We start from the raw sequence: 22,987 nt of genomic DNA, 5'->3' as shown, positions 1-22,987 counted from the left end.
AAGTATATTATGTTACAGTTTAGCAAGTATTTTCACAGGGTCAGTAAACAAAAACCTTAAAGTTGGAAGTGTACCAGAAAATGTAATCAGAAAACTCTCAATCAACTCTCTGCGAGTTTAATCTTAGATGGTAGGTTCCTTGAAGGCAAAGACCGTCTTCTTATTTAAGTAGCAATACCTAGAATATTGATATGTAATTTAAAAACAAACAAAAAATAGAACTTAGACCCATGATTGTCAGAGCATGATAGATTATCCACTAGAGTTGGTATAGGGTCTGATCTGTTATAATGTTTAAACTTTTTTTGCTGCCCTCAGGATTTCCTAATATTTAAAAAAACAGGGGCTTCCTTGGTGGTTCAGTGGTTAAGAATCTGCCTGCCAATGCAAGGGACATGGGTTCGAGCCCTGGTCCGGGAAGATCCCACATGCCGTGGAGCAACTAAGCCCGTGTGCCACAACTACTAAGCCTGAGCTCTAGAGCCCGCAAGCCACAACTACTGAGCCCACGTGCCACAACTACTGAAGCCTGCGCGCTTAGAGCCCGTGCTCCGCAACAAGAAAAGCCACCGCAATGAGAAGCCTGCGCACCGCAACAAAGAGTAGCCCCCCGTCACTGCAACTAGAGAAAGCCAGTGCACAGCAACGAAGACCCAACACAGCCAAAAATAAAAAATAAATTTATTTTAAAAAATAAATTAATTTAAAAAAATTAAAAAACAAAATAGTACCTCTTTAACATCTTATCAAAAGCAGTGTTAATAGTCATAATATATTATATATATCACTAATAACTTATTTCTGAGAAGGCTTTTTTTGGGTGATTCATAGGTATTTGCCTTATCAAAGCATTCCATGGAATGAAAACATTTGAGAACTACTGCAATAAAAAAATGTTCAAACTTTCTTTACTGTACTCACCAGCTGTGAAACTTTGTATCTTTAATATTATTTTAGTATAGTATTAATAGGGCATGAAAATCAAGGTGCCCCTGATAACTACCTAAACTAATCATGTTATGTCTTGGGGACTGATATATATGCTTTAATTTATCTAGACAGTTTTTATAATTTTTATTAATATTACTTAAGGTTTTACTACTCATATAAATGAAAAATGACAAAAAGTGCTTTATAATAATAGAAACTCCTCCATGAACATGCAGATGTTCAGAATGAAGCCCAGGGAGCAGCTGAGACCTGCCCCCTTCACAGATACATCTCCTACCCTTTCGCTTGAGAGACATTAGAGACCGGAAGAATCCTGATGCCGGGCCGGCCCCACCAGGCAACTTAAGGTCCACTTCTCCCATCAGCTGAGCCAACTCAGTTCCAGGCAAGTCGATGAGCCTTGTGATATTGCTGACCACCAACTCGGTGAACACCTCAGGTTTCTCATGTCGGAGTTTCTCCACAAAAAAGTCAGGATTGAAGATAATGGGCTGACTTCGAAGGGAAGAGTCATTGCAGATAACAAAATTGCAGATGGCATCTCTGAAAACATGAAACAGAAGAATCTTTGGGGGGATCATTTTTAATATGGGTTTCGCATTCCCTCTCGACCATACAATTATTCATTCTTTCTGTGGGCATATATATAACCTACAGACTGGTCTTTTGAAAACCTAATCCCCAATCTGCTGACTGCATAAAAGAAGACAATTTGGGCTTGTTGCTGTTTAGGTTATATCCACCTTAGAATTTTAGTTTAAAGAAAAGACACCAAACAGCCTCTATGATATGACCTGAATTTGCCTCTTAATTTTAGGCATTCACTGCAAGAAGATAGAGATCCTTACAGCCTCCTGAGTCTAAGAGTATATTAGAACTGGCAGTCACATAGACCACTTTCCTTATTAAAACAGTCAAACCCTAAACTATTACCATTAAATTCTTGTAAAACATCAGAACTGCAGCTGTTCCCCCTAACACAGCAATGGGTAATCATTAAATTAAGGCCTTCCTGGGAGTATAGCCAGCACTGTATGGTATTTTCCATCCAGTGATTAACTGCTGACAGTAACACAGGCTAGTCGCAAATGCCACAGAAACCATGTGACAGTGAGCATGAGACTACTGAAGAGCTAAAACTATATCTGAACAGTATAGTAGACATTTTGAAAACATTTACTCTACCCTTAGGGTTCTTTGGTTCCTGGGTCCCTACACAGGCAGGTGTTTCCTTATAATCAGTCCCCTTCAACTGAGCCAGGCGCTTTGGATTCTGTTCCTCATAACCAAAAAGCCTTCACTAGAATGGAAGGCACTTACAGGTACATAAAATAGATATTAATTCAGCCTTGCCAAGGTTCAGAAATGGGTTTTATTTTAAAATCCTTCATTCTGGATGGCTTTGGCCCATCGTCTAAGTCCAAACTTTGCTCAGACAGGTTCTTCCTCTCTAAGGCACTTAAAAAAATTCTGTATTTTGCTTCTAATTTTACTCTTCTATCACTGAGTAATACCCAGCAGATATGTTCTGTTGGCCCTTGATCATAGCTGGTTTTCCACTCCTAAATTATTTGGGCTATACTTCTAGCAAAGCTCCTCTGACTCTCAGAAATATTTTCTTCCCTATTGTTTTCTAATTTTAACATGTTACATATAAGAACTGTATTATTCCATCTCTTGTAGCAGACACATCACCACTTGTTTGTATCCATTATCAATCATCTCTAATGGCTTATTCTAATTTTCATTATATAAACAGCCATCTATTATACAACCAATGAGTAAATGTAACACAAGCCAGAAAGGACAAGTCATCACATCTGTCAGACAAAGCTGAAATCCACCTGACTCAATCAAACATTCCCACAATAAAAACAATCACAACTTAAAAGTTTCCACAACACCCTAGGTACCAAAGCACTGTTCCAGGAAAAATGATATCTCTAAACATTAAATATAACTAATCTTTAACACACTTTGCCAATACTACATGGAACTTCTTTTTTTCTGGCCACACCACATGGCATGTGGGATCTTAGCTCCCCTGCAGTGGAAGCACAGAGTCTTAACCACTGCACCGCCAGGGAAGTCCTACATGGATCACTTTTAACATGGTATAATGAAAACAAGGCATGGGTAAATTTCAAAGTTCATCTCTACTTCCCTGAAAAGTTATTACATAATTTTATTCAACAGCCCAAATCTTCAGTTGGTGGCTACTAAATTTCTTTTCTCTAAAATGATAACATAAGAATTTACATAAAAATTATGAATGTGTATTTTCAAGCCAAAAAGTCATTAAAGAAAGAGAACTTAAAATGCTGTTTCCTCAACCTTTTTATACACTAAGGTTATTTTTCCTGTATAAATTCCTGTATAATTTTCCCTGTATAATCATTGGCAAATGATTATAATACAAGCCAAATAAAATCAAAAGCAATTTCATCCTAAGCGTTGACAAAGCCTTTTTTTTTAATGTCAGCTTATTTCAGTCAAGAAATGAGTCAATAGACAACTATTACTTATAATCACTGCCAATGAGAAATTACTACTCTACTGAGAGAGCCAGAAAATCATGAAATGGGTTAGCACCGAAAAGAGTCTTAAAATTTATCAGATCTAAGCTTTTATGGATGTCACATCCCTTTTAATTCTAAAAAACAGAATCCAGATCAAATTAATGCTAACATATAAATGTACATGAATAGCATCCATTATATTCTTAAAGTAGAAACACATACATACATATAACCTCCAGATCTTTAGTTTATTAATATCCAGAGTAAGACTCAGTTGAGATTCCAAAACTTATATCACAGTTGACCTTCAGGCACTAAACTGGATCAAATAGACAAGTAGAAAGGAGCCGAAGGCACAAAACCCTACTACATCGTTTCTCAACAGAATCCTTTCTACCTTGCAGTCTGCTCCCTCCGAAATAGGTAGAATAGGTAGGAGAATAAATAAGTTCAAGGCTGCCCCTACCTATTCACAAGGAATACAAGAAAGAGACACCTTAGGAGTCCTAATACACAAGTAACAAACAAGCAATCTCAGTTTCTTTTCCCCTTCTGCTTTTTCTCCCCTTCCTTCCCATAATCATTCACTTTTGTTTTGTCTCACTTTAACTTCTTTAACCTAGTTCTTTTTTTTTCCTCTCCTTCACTTTTTCTGAGTGGAGCATGTGGTAAGACAAAAAGTAAGGGAGAGAAGTGGTTAAAAAAAGGAAGTAAAATGGAAGATAAGAGATGGAAAAGACAGATATAGTAGGTTATGTTTTTAAATTATCCCCATATCACAAAGTCCGCTAATCTCTTTCCATGGAATACATAGTACCACAATATAAAGCTGAGAATATCACAGAACATGGTCAAGAACTTAAGAGAAGGGCTAAAGAAAAAGAAAAATACTATTTTTAAGCAAAAACAACTTCCTCCTCTACAGTATCTAATTTTAAAACAAACTCTAAGTTTGCTCAAGTTTAAGAAAAAAATTAATTTCTTACATAAATGCTGAAAGCTTCTGATGAGGCATTGGTAAATCGAAGAGACAGGAAAAAAGCTTTCTCCTTGTTCGTTGTAACAAAGAAACCCTCCTTTCCCTGCCCCATCACAGCCTACACAAATTCCAGACATGTTAGAGGACACAAGGGCACATTATGGGGCCTGAAAGGCAGTACTTATTCGGACTCTAAGCACTCATCTGCAAGTAGGAACAAAATAGAAATTAAAAACTGGACCAAGTGAATTGTATTTGCCAACACATAGATGAAACGCGAGAGTAGTCTCCCATCACACTGAAAGTTGTATTAGACAAAACAATCACACAATATAAACAGTATAAGGACAAGCAGTTTTATAATATAAAAGGAAGGGTGATCCCTACCTCACGTCATACACAAAAAATAAATTCCAGACAGAATAAAGATCCAAATATGAAAAGCCAATTTTTTTTATTTTTATTGGAATATAGTTGCTTTACAATGTTGTGTTAGTTTCTACTGTACAGCAAAGTGAACCAGTTATACATGTACATATATACATGCTTGTTTAGATTCCCTTCCAAAAAAGTCAAACTTTAAAAAGAATAAATTAATGAGGCAGAAAAAAGACTTCTTAAACATGACATAAAATGCACAATCCACAAAGAAAAGATTGAAACATTTAACTACATTAAAATTTTAAATGTCTGTTCAACAAATAACATTATAAACAAAGTTCTCAAAAAATGAAGTCACAGTGCCTCTGGAGAGAGGAACTGGATGAAAGAACAGGAGTGGGAGAGAAACTTTTCACTGTATGCTTTTTTGTATTTTCTGGATTTTTGACTCGTGAACATACTACCCATTCATAATAAATAAATAAATAACAAATAAATGTAAAACTTTAAAAGTAATAATAAAAGACAAGCCATAAACTGAAAAAAAAATTTGTCAAAAGATATAACCAAGTAATTCATAGAAGAGGGGTCTAAATGACTAATAAACATGAACAGAATCTTAACTTTAGAAGTTATCAGGGTAAAGAAAATTGAAAAATGGTATTTTTCCCCACCCATCATTTTGGCATAAACTATCAGATTCAGGTGATATCTTCTTATTCTTAGTTTGCTAAGGGTTATTTATTTATTATCATGAGTCTGTGCTTAATTTCATCAAAATTTTTTGACAATCATATAATTTTTCTCCTTTATTTTGTTTATGTAGTGAATGAATGATTAATGTTAAACCAGCTGGGCATTTCTAGAATAAACCCAATATTATAATAATGTATTATCATTTTTATATATTACCGAATTTGGTTTGCTAATAGTTTGTTTAGGTTTCTCCATTTATGTTCATAAGTGAGATTATTGTGGAATTGTTCTTTCTTATATTGTCTTCATTAGGTTTTGTATCAAGGTTGTGCTGGCCTTACAAAGTGAGTTGGGGAGTGTGTCCTATTTTTCTGTTTTCTGAAAAAGTTTGTGTCATTTCTTCTTTAAATGTTTGATGGAATTGGCTGATGAAGCCATCTGGACTTAGAGTTTTCTTTGTAAGGTTTTTAATTATATATACTCAATTTATTTTGTGTTACAGAACTATTCAAATTTTCTATTTCTTCTTGTATTAATTTTGGTAAGCCAGATATGTCTAGGGTTTTGTCTATTTCACATAAATATTCAAACTTTACTGGCATAAACTTGTTCATAATATCCTCTTAGGAACTTTTTGATGTGTCCAGGTTCTGTAGTGATGTCCTCCTCCTTGTTCCCGATATTGGTAATTTATGTTTTCTCTCTCTTTTAATTTATGAATCTTATTAGAGATTTAGCAATTTTTATTAGCTTTGTCAAGGTTCCAGCTTTTGGTTTTACTGAACTCCTCTATTACATGTTTGTTGTTTATTTCACTAATTTCTGCTCTTATATTTATTACTTCCTTTCTTCTTTACTGGATTCAGGATAAGGTGGCACTGCAAATCAATGGGGAATGAATGACTTTTTCACGAAATGGTGCGGGGACACGTGGACATCTATGGGGGAAAAAATGAAAATTGACACCTATGTCACTATACACAAGGTCAATTCCAGGTGAATTATAGATCTAAAGGTGAACAACAAAACAATAAGCCTACTAGAAGGTAATATAGAAGAATATATTATTGAACTCAGGGTGGGGAAATAATTTTTAAATAACACATAAAAAATATTAAAGAAAAAGATCAATACAATTGACTTCATTAAAATGAGAACTTGTGTTTATCAAAATACACCATCAAGAAAGTGAAAATGACAGGCACAGAGTGGGAAAATATATCTACAATACATACAGCAAAAAATGGCTCATATCTTGAATATATGTAGACTTCGTATTAATCAATAAGAAAAAATAAATAGTCTAATAGAAAAACAAGCATGAGATTTCCATAAAATCTCATTTAAAAAGCTACTCAATATCATTAGACACCAAGGAACTGCAAATTAAAAAACAATGACAGGGCTTCCCTGGTGGCGCAGTGGCTAAGAATCCGCCTGCCAATGCAGGGGACACGGGTTCGAGCCCTGGTCCGGGAAGATCCCACATGCAGTGGAGTAACTAAGCTCGTGGGCCACACCAACTGAAGCCTGCACACCTAGAGCCCATGCTCCGCAACAAGAGAAACCACCGCAATGAGAAGCACCGCAACGAAGAGTAGCTCCCACTCACCACAACTAGAGAAAAGCCCGCACGCAGCAATGAAGACCCAACGCAGACAAAAATAAATAAATAAATTATTTTTTAAAAAGACAAAAAATAGGGCTTCCCTGGTGCGCAGTGGTTGAGAGTCCGCCTGCCGATGCAGAGGACACGGGTTTGTGCCCCGGTTTGGGAAGATCCCACATGCCGCGGAGCGGCTGGGCCCGTGAGCCATGGCCGCTGAGCCTGCGTGTCCGGAGCCTGTGCTCCGCAACGGGAGAGGCCACGACCGTGAGAGGCCCGCTTACCGCAAAAAAAAAAAAAAAAAAAAAAAGACAAAAAATACAGTGTTTAGAGATACAGTCTCCAACTTACAATGGTTCAACTTACGCTTTTTCAACTTTATGATGGTGTGAAAGCAATATGCATTCAGTAGAAACCGTACTTCAATTTTGAATTTTGATCTTTTCCCAGGCTAGCAATATGTAGTAGAATACTCTTTCGTGATGCTGGACAGCAACCATCCTGTACCCATACAACCATTGTTTTTTCACTTTCAGTAGAGTAGTCAATAAACTACATGAGATATTCAACGCTTTATTACAAAATAGGCTTTGTGTTAAATGATTCTGACCAATTATAGGCTAATGTAAGTGGTCTGAGCATGTTTAAGGTAGGCTAGGCTAAGCTATCATGTTCAGTAGGTTAGGTGTACTAAATGCATTTTCGACTCCATCATAAATCAAGGAAGATCTGTACTTGCTTAAGTAGCAAAATTGTAAAGAGAAGCAAAGATGTATTTACCATTCAGGATAATGGTTACCTTTGGGGGTTTGTGATTATGAGGAGGCCAGAGGACATAAGGGGAGTTTCTAGGGTGTTAGCACTGTTTTTGTGATAAAGTATTCAGCTGGGGGAAAGGGGAGTGGTTCATTTGAGGTAAATCTGGAAAATGTTAACATTTGTTGAAGCTGGGTGTTAGAAAGAGTACTGATTATATTATTACTTGTATATATAACCAACATCCTTGATGACAAATTTTTTTAAGTAACCAGGTAGTTTTGACCTAAGTCTTGCTACAACTTGATGTAAATATCACAGAAAATCTAAGTACAGTATATACTAAAGGTTAATTTCCTCATCATAAAGGTTTTTGCATAAATGTCTAGAACCAGGAGAATTAGTAGTTAAGTATACAGGCATACAGAAATAGCAAGGACTCCAGTATTTAAATGCATATACTAGGCAACTATCCCAAAGAGTAATAGAGGTAAGACCTACCCCTCAAACAGGATATTTTTTATTACCTATAGTCTGCAATGATTACTTTTACCACTAGATGGATCTCTACATGTAAGGTGATATGCTTAGTGAAAGGACTGGAAACAAAATTCACAGCTGAAAAATCAATTACATAAAAATGAAATGCAGGTGCTTTTGAGGCATGTTGAACCCATGAATCTGCAAAATTCAAGGCAGTGGGAGAAAAAAAAAAAAACCTGTATGCTGCAGATGTATCTTTTGGCTGACTACTACCAAAACTCCATACCCACAAAACTAAATGTTTCCTCCCTAGTGAATTGCTTAACTTGATTTGTTCTCCAAGAACCACAATCTTGGCAACATCTATCAAAATATGAGCTATATTTAAAGTTGTCTAAACCTGACTTACCACCCTGAGAGAAGTATGCACTCTCTTACTACTTTTTCAATCTCTGGCTCTGAAACATGGCTTTAAATGTGTCACTTTATTGGAAAGCTGTTAGATATGAATACAAGTATTAAAGAAGAGGCTATTATTCTTCCCTTTTTCTACATGCCAAAGTTAAACTGGTATTATGAAAGTTGTACATAAAAAGAAAGGATAAAAGTAGGTCCCGTGTGTCCAAGCTGGCAGGGTCTTTATAACAGAAACAGTTTAAAGTTGATAAGTAGTACCACAGTTTTTCAGGAAATAATATAAAATTTCTTAAACAAAAATTTTGAAACACTTACATCCCAAGATCTGCCCTTAAAAGTAGCTATCCAAGGTTCTGTAATATGGACCTCTTATCACTAATTTAGACTCCAATCATCTACAAAAATATATTTGGGGCTTCCCTGGCAGCACAGTGGTTAAGAATCTGCCTGCCAATGCAGGGGACACGGGTTCGAGCCCTGGCTCAGGAAGATCCCACATGCTGAGGAGCAACTAAGCCCGTGCACCACAACTACTGAGCCTGCACTCTAGAGCCCACGAGCCACAACTACTGAGCCCGTGTGCCACAACTACTGAAGCCTGCGCGCCTAGAGCCCGTGCTCCGCAATGAGAAGCCATGACAATGAGGAGCCCCAGGCACTGCAACAAAGAGTAGCCCCCGCTCCCCGCAACTAGAGAAAGCCCGCGTACAGCAACGAGGACCCAACACAGACAAAAATAAAAACAAATAAATAAAAAAATATATATATTTGGCCCCTATATTTATTTGATCCCAACTTGAACTAATTTCAGACTACTAGAGCAACTTGATCTGAATTAAAGTGGCAGATGAAGGAATTCCTGATTGCTTTACCCTCTTAACCTAAACATTCTGGAAATGTGATCAAGATTTTGCCCTATGAAATGACGATGAAAACTTCTCAGTCAAGAAGGCTAATTATTCTTCCTACGAGCACCAATAACACAAGTTTATTAACATATATTTAACTTGTCAATTTTTATCCCTTTGGGTGTCACAAGAATTAGTATTAATTCTGTTGCTGCCACCTCCCTTACTTTTTCTCCTCCTGGCTGGTGTACAATTGGAAGAAAGTTTACTTGTATTAGAAAAGTAACAGCAAAATTCCCTATTCATTTGGAGAAAGTTCTATAGGATGCTTCACTGACAGCACAGTGTCTCTCGTATCATTATCTTAAAGCTATTTACCCCTCAAAAAAGTATAGTCAAAGCTTCAGGAGACTATCTTTTCCTACAGACTTTAAATGCCATGAGCCTCAAGCAATTAAAACCAAAGTATTTCTACCTAGGGTCAGATTAGGTTCCAAAAGACTACTTCTAAATCCACTTGTTCCAAAGTCCAGAGTGATATTAATACTATCCAAGAGACAGCTAATGCTTTTGCTCTGGCATATGACTTGTTCATATCTATATAACTTCACATATTGAAAATTCTTAAGAGCTTTAATCTCTTAGTCAGTATTCTACGAAACTAATCGTAAGTCTCTTCATCAACCATCATAAGAAGGTGAATTGCTTTTCTGAGGCACATGTTAGCCAAACAAGAAATCACAGCCACTCACATGTCATTTAAATTCAAACTAACCGTGATCTACTGAGTGCTTTATAATTTTAAGAAATTGTAAGGTACAGGAACAAGAAACTAAACTAAGTCTCTGGCATCCAGAAGCTTAAAATTCACTGAACACTACAAGATACTATTTTTTTTCCACTATGTCTGTTTTCAAAAATACAAGTGGTCAATTACAGGTGCAATTAGCACATGGGCACCCAGAAGACCCCATGAGATGACTTTAAAAATTGGGTTGCGGGGCTTCCCTGGTGGCACAGTGGTTGAGAGTCCGCCTGCCGATGCAGGGGACACGGGTTCGTGCCCTGGTCTGGGAAGATCCCACATGCTGCGGAGCGGCTAGGCCCACGAGCCATGGCTGCTGAGCCTGCGCGTCCGGAGCCTGTGCTCTGCAACAGGAAGAGGCCACAACAGTGAGAGGCCCGCGTACCGCAAAAAAAAAAAAAAAAAAAATTGGGTTGCGAACAATTTTTCTTTTATTGCATTTGCACATAAATGTTAGTCTTTTAAGTGTCATTATTTTAAAGAGATCTTGGGCATTCTGCTAAAACTCCTTTGAAACTGGAAGCAATTATGAGATTTTTTTCACTGTAGTAAATCTTAAGCAACCACCACTTTGGGAAAACACAATACAATACGCTTTCCCACTCAGAACTGTGAGTGACACCAACTGTTGAGATGATGAGATATTGAAAAGACAGATTCTAATGTATGAGATTTTACGGTGCATGAAGTATATTAATACTTTTGAAATGAAATTTTTACAATTTAAATATTCCAATTTCTTTTCAACACTTTTATTTCTTAACACCTAAAAAGAATCTATTGTGTCAGTTAAAATATTTATGCTTTAATAAATTTAGGCTTTATCCTCTGTACAATCTTTTTTTTTTTTTTTTTTTTTTGCTGAGTGCAGGCTTTCACTAGTTGTGGTGCGCGGGCCTCTCATTGTGGTGGCTTCCCTTGTTGCAGAGCACAGGCTCTAGGTGCACAGGCTTCAGTAGTTGTGGCTTGCGGGTTCCAAAGTGCAGGCTCAGTAGTTGTGGTGCACGGGCTTAGTTGCTCCACAGCATTGGGATCTTCCTGGACCAGGGATCGAACCCATGTCCCCTGCATTGGCAGCCAGATTCCTAACCACTGCGCCACCAGGGAAGCCCCTCTGTACAATCTTTTTTTTATTTATTTATTTATTTTTGTCTGTGTTGGGTCTTTGTTGCTGTGTGCGGTCTTTCTCTAGCTGCAGCGAGTGGGGGCTACTCTTCGTTGCAGTGTGCAGGCTTCTCATTGCGGTGGCTTCTCTTGTTGCAGAGCACAGGCTCTAGGCACGTGGGCTTCAGTAGTTGTGGCACACGGGCTCAGTAGTTGTGGCTCACGGGTTCCAGAACGCAGGCTCAGTAGTTGTGGCACACGGGCTTAGTTGCTCTGCAGCATGTGGGATCTTCCCGGACCAGGGCTCGAATTCATGTACCCTGCATTGGCAGGTGGATTCTTAACCACTGTGCCACCAGGGAAGCCCCCCTCTGTACAATCTTAATATACATACCCTGGGTTCAAATTTTCAATGAAAGTTTAACACAATGACATAACTGTATGTTTCACATTGGTGTACTTATTTTTAATATTTAAAAGCCAGTTTATTCGATGAAAAACACGGATTGAAAGATGACTGATCTCTTGCTTAGGGTCATCCTAACAAATGAAGCAGATTGAACGGCAGATCTAATTAAGGAGAGCTTGGTCACAAGGACAGCAGCCACAAAATGACCTGACCAAAAGAAAAAAATAATGTAGACCTTGTTACTTGAGTGAAGAAACTATTAGTGCAACCAATGCAGGGATTGTAGGGATTCCAAAATTCAGAAAACTTTAAAATGCTAAATAGACTTAAAAATACAAAAGCTAGCCACATTTCAAAGGGCTTATTATAGTGCATGTAGTGTTCTCTGATTAAAGTTTGACTTTCTTAGAGAGCAGAAAGTATTTGATGATAACATCAAGAATGTTACTAGGGCTTCCCTGGTGGCGCTAGTGGTTGAGAGTCCGCCTGCCGATGCAGGGGACACGGTTCGTGCCCTGGTCCGGGAAGATCCCACATGCTGCGGAGCGGCTGAGCCCGTGAGCCATGGCCGCTGAGCCTGCGCGTCCAGAGCCTGTGCTCCGCAACGGGAGAGGCCACAGCAGTGAGAGGCCCGCGTACCGCAAAAAAAAAAAAAAAAAAAAAAAGAATGTTACTAAATGATATTCCTGCACACTTTCTTGGTTTCTCATCTTCCCCTAATTGTTAGTTTCCTGTTATTTGGTGAGTTTTTCTTTGGTGTCATTGTTTTTACTTACTTGGTTTTATCCTTGTAATTGTGTTCAGCATAAAAATAAAACAAGTGGGACTTCCCTGGTGGCACAGTGGTTGGGAATCCACCTACCAATTCCGGGGACATGGGTTCGGGCCTTGGGCCGGGAAGATCCCACATGCCGCGGAGCAGCTACGCCCGTGCGCCACAGCTACTAAGTCTGCGCTCTGGAGCCCATGAGACACAACTGCTGAAGCCCACGTGCCGCAACCACTGAAGCCCAGGTGCCTAGAGCCCGTGCTCCACAGCAAGGGAAGCCATCGCAATGAGAAGCCTGCGCACCGCAACGAAGAGTGGCCCCCGCTCGCCACAACTAGAGAAAGCCTGCGCGCAGCAACGAAGACCCAAAGCAGCCAAAAATAAATAAATAGATTTTAAAAAATAAAAAATAATAAAACAAGTGAAGAACTTCATTATGTAATCCCAATGTCATTCTTTAGTTACAATTCCTAAATTAATGAGGTTCCCCCCTCCCCAAAGGTACAATTAAAACACATGTAGCAATTGTAGCTGTCATAGGGCATGCAATTACAAATTTAATATTAAGAACCATGTGATTTCTATATTTCATTCATGAATTTTTTTTCTCTTTTCATTGATACTGATAGAACCCAACTGAGACATCTTTATCTCTAAACGGATAACATTATTTTAAAGCATGTCAAACAATGTCTTACTTCTTTATTGTAACACATTTCAGAAACTTGGACAAAGATCAACCAAATCATTTTAATTTTCTATGGTGAAAAATGAATGGAGCAAAAAAAGAAAATTAGGATCATATAATCAGGAACATTTTTGAAATAGATGTAGCTTTACATGGTATGTTGGACAATATTTTCTGTTGAAGTGGGGAAAGTTTATCTGTTATAGCTTGGCTCAGATCATTATCGTACTTTGTAATCTTACTGAGTCCCAAGAAATTTGTTTTATGCTATGTAATATACCCTGGTCAGTAAGCAAAAGAAATAAGGCCCAAACTTAATTAAACTTATATGCCTAATCTATATAGCTTTAAAGGAAGCATCTCATTTTCATACTTTTGAGTATACACAATATTTTAATTACATATTAATTTTTCTAAAACTTAAGGTTAATAAATACTACAGCATAATAAAACTCAGCTGGCAGGAGACTGAATTTTTCTGTGATTCTAACTGTTTCATTCTTGCAATAACAAAAAACTGGTGTCTAGCTTTCAGGTAATACTTCAGCTTGACAAATTATCTGTATTTAATTTCATAACTGATATTGTTATTTATGTTTTCATCTGATTATCTTAAAAGCTATGGCTTTATACAGTGTTACAGTTTGATACTAACACATTTCCCATTATAAATGTACTGTCATTAACGCACTCCATATTTAAATAATTATTTATAAGGTAAATCACAAAACTTGTAAGCTTCTGACAAACTCACTCTTTTTTTACCCATCACTATAGTTTTATACTTAACTACAGAAAAGAACAATGGTTTTCCTACAAGATTTTAAGTAGTGGCTAAAGACTGTAACACGAAAGATGATACAAGATCATTAACTGCCAAATGCATGGTACAGTCAATGAAAGCTCTAAGAATTCAGAGTTAGGAGAGAATCTTTCACCCTTATACAAGAGTTGAAATTTGAGGTAGGTCTTAAAGATGAGAAGGGTTTGACAGTGGAGGAAAAAAAAAAGATAAGTAGTACTTAATTAAAGGGCTTTTTTGTTTGGTTTTTTATTTGGTAGGTTTTTAGGAAACATAAAATGCTTTCTCCACACATTAGTGGCAAGCCCTTTTCAAAACGTAACTTGAAGCAAAGGAGGGTGCACAGGGGAGTTATGAAGATGGGTGTAGTGGACAACTGCCGTTCAAGCTTCCCACATCTGTTTCCCCTTGAGCAACAACCTCTTCCGATCCTTTAATTTATGTAGTTTGGTGGGCTGACCCTACTCCCTGGCCACCAGTGTGAGCATATGACCCAAGCTCACCTCATCGAAACATTTTATCCTCCTCACTGATTCAGACAAAGGCCCGCAAGTCAAACCAGGACAAAAAGACTCAATTCCAAGACTCTTGCTAGATGCTAAGATTGCTAACCAGATGGAAGATTGAAGCTGTTGGTGGTCCATTTCTGCCACCTTTTTGTGAAGAACCTGCCCTTTTATAAAGCAAATACAGAGATCGGATCTAAGAGAGTAAAAAGCAGATGCCTGGGACATTGAGATTTGAGATCTTCAATATAGATTGAGCTGTGCTTGATCTACGCCCTGGACTTTTGTTTCCTGAGCTAAGCAGTGTCTCTGTGCTTAAGCTAGTCTGTTTCTGTCACGTATGCCTGAAAGAGCCCTAACACACAGAGATGTGTAAGAGTGTCTGCCCACAGTACGAGCCCTCCTTTCCGTGCCTCCACCTCCAGAGGACAGAGCGGGCTTCTTGAGTACTCTGCCTCCCTCCTCCTCCTCTGGAGCCTCGGTTCTCCAAGATCAGTCTTGCAGGCTTCATCACCGCTGCCTCCAAAGCCTGCCCCTGCGGCCGTGGCTGGCAGCCTCTACTATTAAGTCACCCTCTCTTCTTCATATTTTCCTTTTTTAATTTTTGTCTTTTCCCTTGCTCTTCTCCCTTCCACACCATTTCTCCTAGTTTTTCACAATGCTTCCTAGTTTTTCACAAGCCAGTCCTATTTTTTCGTACAAATTGGAACTTCTTTTCAGCCAAATCACAGCACATAGCATGCAGCCTTTGGTTCTTCAACTGAACTCATTTCAGCTATTTTCACTGTTCCACGTTACTCAGATTCTTTAAAAAAAAAAACAAAAAAAAACATAAAACTTCCAAACTTAATGCTGTTATGCCAAATTTAGAGCTAAATTCTGGAAAAGAGGGTATTATTCCAACTGATAATTATAAATGGAAGCTACTCTGGTGCAAAAGATCCATGTGCAATACCCAATCCTAGAACTAGACCAAAAAAACATTACTGTACGTTAGACCTTGGCAGAAATGTAGTAACTCTTTTAAAATTATATATATTTCCCATCATTACAAACACAAATTTCTAAAACCTCATATAACTACATGCCAGTAACCCCAAGTAAAAAGATATGAAAAGTTAAAGTAGCTTGCTCAAAGGCACGTACTGCTTTAACTGAGGGAAAAGTATCAATAAACAACACACCTGCTGGGATCTTTGCATGTTTGAAATTACAAAGACCAATAAGGTAATACTATATATCTTAGACATCAGCCTGACTCAAAAAAATAAAATCAGATAAATTATATTTAACCTAATAACTATTGTTTAACAGTCTTGCTTCAGGCTCTTTATTCCAGAAAACTGTCATTCCATTTGGAATGCATATAGACCTTTACAAGCTTACACACATAAGTTTGTCCGAGCAAATTTAAGCACCAATCACCTTCTTGTCCTCTGACTTGTTTCTGTCCCTCCTCATTCATTCAGATCCTACACACCACCTCATACTTTTCTATAGAATAGACTTACGTAGTGCTGAAGCAAAGGGAAGCTAGGAACTTGGAGATAAGATGATTCTCCATGTGCCAGTTATCAATTTATTGCCTCTCACCCATCATTCCCTACTCTGCAAAAATGGAGCCAGAGACTTTTAAGTGTATTTCCTTTTCCAGCTGGCACAACGTTAAGCATTATGAATAAAGAACACTGCAGAGACAGTGCAGGAGGCAGGGCCTTTCCCTTTCCGGTTCCAGGCTGCTCGTCCAGGCAAGCTCCTGCAGCATGCACAGCTTCTCCACTGACAGACTCCAGTTTACAGCAGCCAGCAGCACCCACAAGCCAGTTGCTCCCCCCCATGACACCTCCCTATTAACAGCTTTCCCCAGTGTCCTAAAGTGTTCTGGCAGGTTCCATAAGGTGAATTTCCAACAACTTCCACCACAGCAACTTCTCTGCCATTCTGTGAGCCACAGCCATGCCTTCTCCAATAAGGTGGGATCTCTGCCCTAGGGTGCCTCTTCTTAGTACATTCTATCTCAGCCCTGTGTATAACAGTGGATTCTTTTCTTTTTTTCAGCTTTATCAAGCTATAATTGGCAGACAAAGTTATAAGATATTTAAAGTGTACAACATGACGACTTGGTATACACAGCTGATTCTGATTTCTCCCATTTGTATATTGTTTAGAGATCTCTTTAGTTCTTATTAGCCAATCCCTTGTTACTCCAATCCCGTTATAATCAATAATTCTTTATACTAAACTTTCTTTATTCAAATTACTGTATAGTTTCTGTGTCCTAGCTGAACCCTGACTGATATAGCAGGTAAAAACTAGCAAAACATCAGCACAAAATAGATGGGCTCTGGCATTTCTAGAAACAGCCCATTCTAAAAGATGTTTAATAAAACGTAATTAAAAGCGTTCACTCCAGGTAGCCAGACGGTATCTTCAGGAAGAAAGTACTGATAAGTGCTGATTTGAAAAAAAAAAAAAGGGAGGGACTTCCCTGATGGCTCAGTGGTTAAGAATCCACCTGCCAATGCAGGGGACACGGGTAAGAGTACTAGTCTGGGAAAATCCCACATGCCACGAAGCAACGAAGCCCGTGCGCCACAACTACTGAGCCTGCACTCTAGATCCCGTGAGCCACAACTGCTGAAGCTCGTGCGCCACAACTACTGAGCCCACGTGCCACAACTACTGTGCACCTAGACCCCGTACTCCACAACAAGAGAAGCCACTGCAATGAGAAGCCCATGCACCACAATGAAGCGTAGCCCCCGCTCGCTGCAACTAGAGAAAGCCCGTGCACAGCAACGAAGACCAATGCAGCCAAAAATAAAATTTAAAAAAAAAGGAGAAAGCAATAATCTAATCAATCAGCTGTAATGTGTCTCTTTCAAGGATGAAATGGGAAAACCTGACATACATATCAGGTATATTCTTTTTTTTTTATTGAAGTATACTTGATTTACAATGTTTCAGGTGTACAGCAAAGTGATTTAGCCATATATATACATATATATATGCATATATACTCTTTTTCAGATTCTTTTCCATTATAGGTTATTAGAAGATATTGAAGATAGTTCCCTGTGCTATACAGTAGGTCCTTGTTGGTTATCTATTTTATATATAGTAGTGTGTATCTGTTAATCCCGAACTCCTAATTTATCCCTCTCCCCCATCCTTGCCTTTCCCCTTTGGTAACCATAAGTTTGTTTTCTATGTCTATAAGTTTATTTCTGTTTTGTAAATAAGTTCATTTATATTCTTCATGCAAATTACCTAAATTGCCTTTATCGAATGGCTTGTAAGCCTGAATAGAGTCAGTCCCCAAACCCATCTAATGGATAAAATAGTTTCTGGACTTGCAATAACAAAAAAGACTGCCACTCTCTGAGGACTTCCACACAACCACCCAGCAACCTCCCTCTTTTGCACTGTTTAATCTCACAAACTCTACAGCTAAAGGTTAGAGGGAAAGAAAGGTAAGCCACTGACCAGTTTATACAGATTAACTTTAAAATTCTATTTTCTTCTTCCCCCCTCCTTCTACCAAGACTGGCCTTGTCTATAAATATAATGGTCAAACTCTCTAAGCCAGATAACTGATAAAAATGTAAAATAAAAAGATTCAGATTCAAGAAAGACCCCTGAAGAATCTATTCCTCATTACCGTTCATAGAGTTTGACAGTACAAATAAAACACTGGATTCAGGGAGTTCCCTGGTGGTCCAGTGGTTAGTTAGGACTTGGCACTCTCACGGCCATGGCGCCAGGTTCAATCCCTGGTCAAGGAACTAAGATCCTGCAAGCCTCCAGGGTCGGCCAAAAAAAACCACAACAAATTGGATTCAGACATTTAAACCATGTTTTCCGCTTGTACAAGTGAGAACAGACAATTTTTCCTAAGATCAATAGGTTCCATCTACCACTTTTCTCAAAGGACCACACTGCTGTCTTATAAGAGAAAGAACAATATAACAAAAAAGACTTCAGGAAATCTACGGGGTAGGTAAATCACCAGGATACAGGACACTTTCCCCATCTTCAGGCACCTTCCTTATCCTCCAAAAACATTTCCAAAATGGGATGTAAGTATCCCAAAGTCTGTTCCAAAGCTCCCTAAGTTCCATGGGCAGGCTTGGGCTCCAAAACTTAGACGCTGCCGGCATATTAACTGTCTCCAGCTTTTCACAAGTGCTATCACTTCCGCGGCTTGCTCTGCCTCCGTCCACCCCTATATGTTCCCGTTTGCTTTTTCTGGTTCACAGTGGGTTTCTTTTTTTCCAGTGAATATTGAGGTTAGAAAGCCTGTGACTCTTTGTTATCAATTTCCCCTCTTCATCTAATAATAGTTAGTACTTTCTTTTTATGTCGTTTTTCAACTCAAAAAGTACTGAGCTGTATTTCCCTACTGCCGATTGCGTGGGGAGGTGGCTATATTTCTTTTCCTGCTTTAGCTTTTTCTTTTTCTCTCTTTGGCCCTTAAGAGTCTCTATTATTTTTATACCACTACTGGTAGAGTGGACACCTTCTATTTGTGGATTCTCCTTATTATTAGGTGCAGGCTTAAAATAATAACGAAGAAATAGAAATAGAAAGCTAGACAGTTCTGAACAGATGATCATATATTCTCCAACATGCAAATATGTGTTGATCTGTGCAAATCAGACTCTTTCCTCTTCTTTATGGAATACAAGGGGACACACCACCAACAGAACATTAGAAAGGTTAATATCTGCAGAACATAAAATAATTTCATGGCATTTATCACCACAAGGTAATATTTTATATCTTAAAAATGACAAAAACTATTATTCATTCATTATTGACCACCTAGACAAAGCTAACTGTTGGGAATACGTAATAAAAATATACGTGTCTCGCCCTAAAAAGTTTTAGAAAACTCAACTTCTCTTTTACAATATGAACAGTTTCAGGTTCAGATAAGATTCTGGGAATATCTACTGATCATGTAACTAATACTATAGCCCAAAATTTAAATTCAAACAGCAACTTCCTTTAAAGAAATTCAAACAGTTCCCACTACAGAAAGGTATTTTGTCTTCAGATTTTCATCACAATTCAAGATTTTAGAGCAGGCTGAAGGATGATCTAATCAAATTAATCAACCCCCTCTATGGTTTCTGGGCAAAAAAAAACGATCAACCATTTATAGGCAGCTCCAAGAGGGAAAACCTCTTCCCTATAAAATAGTAAATAACATATTCAACCACTCCCATCTCTGCTAAGGAGGGATTCCAGTGCCCACTCACAAACCCAGCTTTCCAAGATTTGGAATCTCCTATTCAGTATAAACAGCACCAACAGACACAAAGCCAAAGCACCAGGGCAATGTAAATAAGCTCACTCTACTGAGTTCTAATATACACTTACTCAATTAAGACAACTGAGGTCTCAAAGCTGGGGTAAGACCACCTGGAAATTCTTTCTAGGAAAAGCTAAATTTCAGTGTTCCTGCTTAGGAGAAAACACTCTAAAAATAAAGTAATGATTTCCTAAACTGCAGATCCCTCTGATCTGGTCTTTAGTTGTTCTACTAGGAGAAAGAAAACGTATTACGTATGGAGTGGTTATTATCTACTAGGCTCAACGCTAAGAGCTTTAAAAGGATTGTCTGATTTAATTCTGACATTCTCTGGAATAGACATCATTATGTCCATTTACAGATGAAGAAACTGAAGCTGAGATAAGTTTAAAAATTGGCCCAGGGCTTCCCTGGTGGCGCAGTAGTTGAGAGTCCGCCTGCCGATGCAGGGGACACAGGTTCGTGCCCCGGTCCGGGAAGATCCCACATGCCACAGAGCGGCTGGGCCCATGAGCCATGGCCGCTGAGCCTGCGCGTCCGGAGCCTGTGCTCCGCAACGGGAGAGGCCGCAACAGTGAGAGGCCCGCATACTGGGGGGGAAAAAAAAAAAATTGGTCTAAGTATTTTATTCTTTTTGGTGCTACTGTAAATATGATTCTTTTCCTAATATCCTTTACAGATAGTTCATTCTATCTGTATAGAAACACAACTGATTTTTGTAGGTTGATTTTGTATCCTGCAACTTAAACTTGTTTATTTCTAACAGTTTTTTTGTTAGTGTCTTACAGGTTTTCTCTATATAAAATCATGTTGGGACTTCCCTGGTGGTCCAGTGGTTAAGAATCCGCCTTCCAATGCAGGGGACGCAGGTTCAATCCCTGGTTGGGGAACTAAGATCCCACACGCTACGGGGCAACTAAGCCCACGTGCGGCAACTACTGAGCCCGCGCGCCACACCTAGAGCACCCGCATGCCGCAATAAAAACAAGAACAAAAGACAAGTGTTGGTGAGGATGGGGAGAAATTGGAACATTTGTACACTGTTGGTAGGAAAGCAAAATAGGGCAGTGGTATAGCAAATAGTATGGAGGTTCCTCAAAAAAATTAAAACTAGAATTACCATATGATCCAGCAATCTCACTTCTGTGTATTTATCCAAAATCGCTGAAATCAAGATCTCAAAGAATTATTAGCACTCTCACGTTCACTGAGGCATGATTAACAACAGCCAAGATGTGGAAACAACCTAAATGTCCACGAACATACAAACAGACAAGCAAAATGTAGTATACACATAGAATGGAATATTACTCGCCTTTAAAAAAGAAAATTCTGCAATATGTGACAACATGGATGAACCCTGAGGACATTATGCTAACTGAAATACGACAGTTGCAGAAAGACAAGTGATTCCACTTATATGAGGTATTCACTTACATGAGGTATTCACTTACATGAGGTATCTAAAATAATCAAATTCACAGAACTAAAGAGTGGAATGGGGGTTGCCAGCAGCTGAAAGAGGAGGAATGTGGAGTTACTAATTAACAGGCATAAAGTTCCAGTTAAGCAAAATGAACAAGCTCTTGAAATCTGGTGTACAACACTGTACCTATAGTCAACAGTACTTATTGTACTCTTAAAATTGTACCAACAGGGTAGATCTCATGTTAAGTGTTTTTACTACAATAAAATTTTTAAAATGTTTAACTGGCCCAAGGACTCAAACCCATTTCCAACTGACACTCAAATCTGTGCTCCGACTTAAACCACACAAACTGCCTCGGAAGAGATTAAAAAGTACTGACTGACAGCGTTCTCTCTCTGCGCTGTTAGACGTTAGGAAATTCGCTTAACAGCTCTGGGCTTGAGTTTCCTCACCATCAACATGAGTCTCAGGGCAAAGGCAGGCAGCGCTGCCACCACCAACTGGTCGGTTTGCAGCCAACGCCGCTGGTAGTCCCCCAACGGGCATCAGCAGGACCAAGCGGGGGCCCAGCTGGAGCCCAGCGTCGCGGCCGGACCACCGCGCCTCAGCTCCCGCAGGCGCGAAGATGAGAAACGCCGCGGGAGAAAGGAACAAAGCCCGGCGCCTCTGGGTCACCGTGACCCGAGGGAAGGGCATCAGTACGACCAGCCCACGGCCTCGTTTCCAAGGCAGCTGGACCAAGAGCTTGTCTCACCTCCGGCCAGATTCGCCGGCTGGCACCTCCCCTTCACTCCGCGCCTCAGTCGCCATCTTAGTCAGTAAACTTCTTTCACCACCCCCAACCCCGACCCCGCCCCCTGCCTTTGGATTGGCTAAGGTGTTTCCCCATCTTTTACACGATTGGATGACTTGACCGGCCCTCCTCAACTTAAACAGCTTCATGATATTATAGGTCTATTCAAATAACTAACCGTCCTTGGTCGCCCCCAGTCTTGGCGGAAAAGAAAGGAGGGGGGAACCCAGCCCCGAGGCCTGCCGGGAGTTGTAGTTTCTCATTTTGATTAACCCTTCGGATTCCACCGACTTTTAGGTTCATGTCAGAAATACCAAGCCAATGCTCAAACTTTGTCCTGATGTATAAAACTCAGAATTACAGATCTGTTGAACTTGAAAGTGACTTTAAGAGTCGCTCTCTAAAATGCAAGATTCGTTTTCTGTCCTGATACAGATTGATACACCCAGAATTGTAGGTACAGAGTGGGAGCCAAGAAGTACCTATTAAATTTAGTTCACAGCCTGCTTTCTTTAGACAGCATACCGGGGGGATCACTTCTTCATTCCACCTACTCCCTTCCAGCTTCCCAAAGAACCCACAGAGTTTGCCTCTCTGATCTGAATCATGGAGATAAAACCTGCATAATTTTGTCCCTGGCTGAGCTTTAATCCTCAGTGGGAGAAATAACCATAATTATGCTTGCCCTCCCTTGCCTCACGGGCTTCTGGTGAGGATTAACTGAGGCAA

At 39.1% G+C, this 22,987-nt stretch overlaps 1 protein-coding gene across 1 annotated transcript in view; it reads right to left on the bottom strand.

Annotated features, from left to right (window-relative positions):
- Window positions 1-22,289, bottom strand: part of ARHGAP19 (Rho GTPase activating protein 19) — a 54,773-nt gene extending 32,484 nt beyond the window's left edge. The window contains exons 1-2 of the mRNA XM_030865220.2: window positions 22,220-22,289; window positions 1,229-1,494 (exon numbers count right to left, since the gene is read on the bottom strand). Coding sequence (XP_030721080.1) covers window positions 1,229-1,494; window positions 22,220-22,275 — 322 coding nt within the window. The 5' untranslated portion in view covers window positions 22,276-22,289. The remainder of the gene's footprint in view (window positions 1-1,228; window positions 1,495-22,219) is intronic.
- Between the last annotated feature and the right edge of the window lie 698 nt (window positions 22,290-22,987).

This window comes from Globicephala melas, chromosome 16 (genome assembly GCF_963455315.2).
Source record: "Globicephala melas chromosome 16, mGloMel1.2, whole genome shotgun sequence".
Taxonomy (NCBI): domain Eukaryota; kingdom Metazoa; phylum Chordata; class Mammalia; order Artiodactyla; family Delphinidae; genus Globicephala; species Globicephala melas.
The sequence above is the reverse complement of the archived record's forward strand: the minus strand, read 5'-3'. Positions and strand labels throughout refer to the sequence as shown.